The sequence below is a fragment of the Erythrolamprus reginae genome, chromosome 10, assembly GCF_031021105.1.
Source record: "Erythrolamprus reginae isolate rEryReg1 chromosome 10, rEryReg1.hap1, whole genome shotgun sequence".
Taxonomy (NCBI): Eukaryota; Metazoa; Chordata; class Lepidosauria; order Squamata; family Dipsadidae; genus Erythrolamprus; species Erythrolamprus reginae.
The window spans coordinates 46,418,927-46,424,926 of NC_091959.1; the positions used below are offsets into that span (position 1 = coordinate 46,418,927).

Sequence of the window (6,000 nt, forward strand, 5' to 3'; positions counted from 1 at the left end):
ACAGACAGACAGACAGACAGATTAGATAGATTAGATATAGATATAGATACACACACACACACACACACACATACATACTTACATATATATATACAGTGGTACCTCTACTCACGAACTTAATTCGTTCCGTGACCAGGTTCTTAAGTAGAAAAGTTTGCAAGAAAAAGCAATTTTTCCATAGGAATCAATGTAAAAGCAAATAATGTGTGTGATTGGGGAAACCACAGGGAGGGTGGAGGCCCTGTTTCCTCCCAGGAGATTCCTAGAGAGGCCCCACAGAGGCTTCTCCACGCCTTTTCCGGCCCTGTTTCCTCCCAGGAGATGCCTAGAGAGGCCCCATGGAGGCTTCTCCACGCCTTTTCCGGCCCTGTTTCCTCCCAGGAGATTCCTAGAGAGGCCCCACGGAGACTTCTCCCTGCCTTTTCCAGCCCTGTTTCCTCCCAGGAGATGCCTAGAGAGGCCCCACGGAGGCTTCTCCCTGCTTTTTCCGGCCCTGTTTCCTCCCAGGAGATTCCTAGAGAGGCCCTATGGAGGCTTCTTCCTGCCTTTTCTGGCCGTTTTCTCACAGGAGATTCCTAGAGAGGCCCCTATGGAGGCTTCTCCCTGCCTTTTCCGGCCCCTGTTTTCTCCCAGGAGATGCCTAGAGAGGCCCCACGGAGGCTTCTCAATGCCTTTTCCGGCCCTGTTTCCTCCCAGGAGATTCCTAGAGAGGCCCTATGGAGGCTTCTTCCTGCCTTTTCCAGCCCTGTTTTCTCCCAGGAGATTCCTAGAGAGGCCCTACGGAGGCTTCTCCCCTGCCTTTTCCGGCCCTGTTTTCTCCCAGGAGATTCCTAGAGATGCCCCACGGAGGCTTCTCCCTGCCTTTTCCGGCCCTGTTTCCTCCCAGGAGATTCCTAGAGGCCCTACGGAGGCTTCTCCCTGCCTTTTCCGGCCCTGTTTTCTCCCAGGAGATTCCTAGAGATGCCCCACGGAGGCTTCTCCCTGCCTTTTCCGGCCCTGTTTCCTCCCAGGAGATTCCTAGAGAGGCCCCACGGAGGCTTCTCCCTGCCTTTTGCGGTGTGTTTTGGAGGCTCAGGGTTGTAAGTGGAAAACGGTTCTTGAGGCAGAGGCAAAAAAATCTTGAACACCCAGGTTCTTATCTAGAAAAGTTTGTAAGTAGAGGCGTTCGTAGGTGGAGGTACCACTGTACTGTTGCTTTCTCCGTGCTTATACAGTTTGGGGCCTACCTCCTTATCGCTGTAAGAGACATTGCGAATCTCGTTCCACGGAAAGGAGATTTTGGGGGTCAGCCTGTTTTCCGGGTCGTATATGTGGAGGCCCAACGCATCGACACCGAGGAGCAGTTCTGTCCCCTTCTTGTTCTAAAAGAAAACGGGGAGTGGGATGGAGAGACTTAATTCCACTCGAAGCCGTCATGCAAATCAACCACATATATTTGCTCCTTTAACTCCCTCCACTTTGGTTCTGCTGCATTAAATTTGGGAATTTTCCAACTTGTCATGGACTGCGGTGCCAATGACTCGTTTGTTCCCCATCAGAAATTTCCTTCTGCCCCCCCCCCCCCCCCCCCCGGCCTCCCCGGGGATGTGACAAGGGAAATGCTATTTGTCTAGATTGCGAAAAACAAAACAAAAGAAAAGAAAAATGGGAATAACGATAAAATTATTTAAAATATTAAATTTAGAGAGAAAAATCAAATTGATATTAAGAGGAAATATTATTAATATAAGGCACTATTATACCATTGAGAAAATGAAACAAAAAAATGGACATATTAATAGGAAAATTAACAAGATGTATATATGTGTAATAACCAATAAAGGGAAAATATTATTATAAATACAAATCTAAATAATAAATAAAATGAATGAGCTGCAAACTAATTACACTGCTATTCAGCAGGTGTTAATACTAAACTATGATATCAAATAATCCATGTATAAAGCATGATGCTTTATTTTTTGTTGTATGTTATATGTATACAGTATATCAAATGTTGTATTGTTGTTCTGTTTTCTCTTCGTTTTCTTTCTTTTTTAATGTACATATTTAATAAAGTATTTTATAAAAAAAAAAAGTCACAGAACGCTTCTCGGCAAATGGGACCAGGGTTCGGCCTGAAGGCTTCGTCCTCGTCCGTCCCGTCCCCCCCCCCCCGCTCGCCGCCTCCATCAACACCCCAAACTGCAGAGTGATGTTACGCGCTATGTATTTCTAGATGTACGTACCCGGATGGCGAAGTAATTCACGCCGTACATCTCTAGATCCTGCGCTATTTTCAAGTACTCCATTTCTGCTTCGTCCCTGCAAAAGGGGGTGTGGGAAAGAAATGGTGGGGACAGTTTAGAGCAGAGGTCCTCGAACCTGGCAACTTTAAGACTTGTGGACTCTACCTACCTACCTACCTACATACCTACCTATCCATCTATCTACTTTCTCTGTCTGTTTGCCTACTTACCTACCTACCTACCAACTACCTACCTATCTACTCTGTTTGTCTGTCTGTCTGTCCGTCTATCATCCATCCATCCATCCATCCATCCATCCATATCTGTCTGTCTGTCTATCTATCTATCTATCTATCTATCTATCTATCTATCTATCTATCTATCTATCTATCTTGTGAACCGCCCTGAGTCTTCAGAGAAGGATATAAATCTAATTAATAATTGTTGTACATACTCCTGATCAGTTGGAGGATGATGAAGATATTGAGGACTCGGATTCAGATAGTGTTTATGAAGTAGTGGGGGGCCTGGGGTTACAGGTAGTAGAACAGGTGGGAGGCCAGCCACAGGATGGGGCTATGAGTTCAGGATCTAGTGAGGGAGAATCAGACGCTCGCTGGGTTAACCCTAAATTCAGAAGGGTCCAGAAACATAGAGAGCAGAGGTCTAGAAGAAGATATTAAGGAGAGGAATGGGTTAAATATTGTAGTGATGTATTTGGCACATCAGGGGGCTAGTGGAGAAGAAGGGTGGAGTTTCAACCTTGCCGAAAAGAATAATGGATGTGTTTTTGCCACGCTAAAGTAAGCCAAAGTATTTTGTATTGTATTTAGTCAGTGCTGCTGTTTTTTCAAATTTATGTGGTTAGGAAAATAAATCTTGTTTAAATGAAGCAGGAAAAGGAATGTGAAAAATGCGGCTAAGAGAGAGATAACGGACCGAGTGCGGTATGGAATGTGTTTGAAGTACAGGAGAGCAGAGAAATAAACGGAGTTGCTTTATTCATGAAATGATGCATTTAATAAGAGTTATTTGTAATTACTAAATTTCTACCAGAAACTAGAACAATAATAATAATAACAACAACAACAATATCTATCTATCTCTCTACTGTCTGTCTGACTGTCTGTCTGACTGTCTGTCTGTCTGTCTATCTATCTATCTATCTATCTATCTATCTATCTATCTATCTATCTATCTATCTATCCTCAAACTCAAGGCAGCTCACAATAAAGTAATACAAAACCTATAGAAATCTAAATTTTAAAAAACCATATTAAATCCGTAGTATCTTTAAAAAAAACCAGTCATTTGTATTCAGACTAGCAGACATAAATTCATTCATTGGCCGGGGCTAGTTGTTGGTCTTAGCGGCCCCCAAGCCTGTCGGGAAAAGATGGGTCTCTTGTGAACGGCGAGGAGGATGGGAGCAGTGTGAATCTCTGGGGGAAGTTGGTTCCAAAAATCTGGGGCCGCCTGAGAAGGCTCTTCCCCTAGGCCCGCCAAGTGACGGGACCTGGAGAAGGCCGACTCTGTGGGACCGACCGGCCACTGAGACGCATGAGGCAGAAGACGATCCCGTAGGTAATCTGTGCTTACCTGTCCCTTTTAAGTCACTCACCTGGCTCTACCTCGATGTTGGCCATACCAGGCTGTGATTCTTTCTTCCCACATTTCCGGAGTCATCTGGTAGAGATTGATCACCTAGGATTGAAATAAATAAATCAATAGAACCATAACTCACAGTCTTAATATAATCCAAGGTTTTCAATCTTGAAAACTTAAGTTGTGTGGACTTCAATTCCCAGAATTGCCTCCAGAAGTCGTGAATGCCCCAACACTGGAAGTTTTTAACAAGATGTTGGATAGCCATCTGTCTGAATTAGTGTAGGGTTTCCTGACTAAGCAGGGGGTTGGACTAGATGACCTCCAAGGTCCCTTCCAACTCTGTTTTGTTATTGTTGTTGTTATTGAATTCTGGGCAGTTCAAATCTCACCAGGCTCAAGGTTGATTCAGCCTTCCGTCCTTCCAAGGTGGGTCAAATGAGGACCCAGATTGTTGGGGGACAAGAAGCTGATTCTGTAAACAGAGATGGCTGGAAAGCACCCAGGGGAAGAGCCTTCTCTGTGGCGGCCCTGGCCCTCTGGAACCAACTCCCTCCAGAGATCAGAATTGCCCCCCACCCTCCTTGCCTTTCGTAAGCTCCTTAAAACCCACCTCTGCTGTCAGGCATGGGGGAACTGAGATGTTCTTTCCCCCTGGGCGTCTACAGTTTATGCATGGTATGTCAGTATGTATGTCTGGTTTTTATAATAAGGGTTTTTAGTTGTTTTATTATTGGATTGCTACATATTGTCTTTATCACTGTTGTTAGCCACCCTGAGTCCACGGAGAGGGGCGGCATACAAATCAAATCAAATCAAATCAAATCAAATCAAATCAAATCAAATCAATCAATAAATAAGTATAAGTGCTATTGCTATTGTCCTTCCTTCCTTCCTTCCTTCCTTCCTATTTTTCCTTCCTCCCTTTTCCTTTCTTCTTTTCCTTCCTTTCTATTTTTCCTTCTTTCCTTATTTTCCTTCCTTCTTCTCTTTCTTCTTTTCCTTCCTTGCTTCTTTCCTTATTTTTCCTTCCTTTCCTTCTTCCTTCCTTCCTCGAGGTTGACCCATCCTTCCATCCTTCCGAGATGGGTCAAAAGAGGACCCAGATTTTGCAGGACAAGAGGCTGATTCCGTAAACCACTTAGAGAGAGTGCTGTAAAAGTACTGTGAAGTGGTATATAAGTCTAAGTGCTATTGCTATTGTCCTTCCTTCCTTCCTTCCTTCCCTTCTTCTCTTTCTCTCTTTTCCTTCCTTCTTTTTCCCTTCTTCTTTCCCTTCCTTCCTTATTTTTCCTTCCTTTTCTTCTTCCTTCCTTCCCCGAGGTTGACCCATCCTTCCATCCTTCCGAGATGGGTCAAAAGAGGACCCAGATTTTGCAGGACAAGAGGCTGATTCCGTAAACCACTTAGAGAGAGTGCTGTAAAAGTACTGTGAAGTGGTATATAAGTCTAAGTGCTATTGCTATTGTCCTTCCTTCCTTCCTTCCTTCCTTCCTTCCCTTCTTCTCTTTCTCTCTTTTCCTTCCTTCTTTTTCCCTTCTTCTTTTCCTTCCTTCCTTATTTTTCCTTCCTTTTCTTCTTCCTTCCTTCCCCAAGGTTGACCCATCCTTCCATCCTTCCAAGGTGGGTCAAATGAGGATCCAGATTGTTGGGGGACAAGAGGCTGATTCTGTGAGCCGCTTAGAGGGGCCTGGAAAGCACTGTGAGGCGGTATATAAGTCAAAGGGCGATTGCTATTGCTTCTGGTCCTTTCCGGTGCATCGCGCTTTCCCACCAAGGCAGACCCCCTCCCGCTAATCCCAGCCGAGCCGAGTGAGTATGAAATCCATCACCCTTACCCGTTTTGGAAGCAGCTCCTCTTGAGCCAAGAAGCCGCGCTTGTGAACGCTGGGATCGTAATCTCCATACTGCAAAGAAAAGAGGGATTTCTGGAGTTAGAACCATTGTGGCTGTGAGGTCCTTGAGGTTTTCTGACCTTGGTGGCTTTCTTACAGACGTTTCATTGACCTGCTAGGTAACACCATCAGTACTAGAAGGGAGTGGGGTTGCGAAAGAGGAGGAGGAGGAAGAAGAGGGGGAAAAGGACTATGGGGTCCCTGATCTTCTCTGACCTTGGTGGTTTTCTTTCAGACCTTTCTTTTTTAAAAAATATAATTTTTATTGAATT

At 44.7% G+C, this 6,000-nt stretch overlaps 1 protein-coding gene across 8 annotated transcripts in view; it reads right to left on the reverse strand.

The window, feature by feature from the left end:
- Positions 1 to 5,762, reverse strand: part of NF2 (NF2, moesin-ezrin-radixin like (MERLIN) tumor suppressor) — a 49,319-nt gene extending 43,557 nt beyond the window's left edge. For 5 of the 8 annotated variants that reach the window (XM_070763126.1, XM_070763127.1, XM_070763122.1 and 2 more), the window contains exons 1-4: positions 5,672 to 5,762; positions 3,850 to 3,932; positions 2,229 to 2,304; positions 1,227 to 1,361 (exon numbers count right to left, since the gene is read on the reverse strand). In XM_070763126.1, coding sequence (XP_070619227.1) covers positions 1,227 to 1,361; positions 2,229 to 2,304; positions 3,850 to 3,914 — 276 coding nt within the window. In that variant the 5' untranslated portion in view covers positions 3,915 to 3,932; positions 5,672 to 5,762. The remainder of the gene's footprint in view (positions 1 to 1,226; positions 1,362 to 2,228; positions 2,305 to 3,849; positions 3,933 to 5,671) is intronic. The other 3 variants (XM_070763129.1, XM_070763130.1, XM_070763128.1) reach the window with 2 other exon arrangements.
- Positions 5,763 to 6,000: the final 238 nt, after the last annotated feature.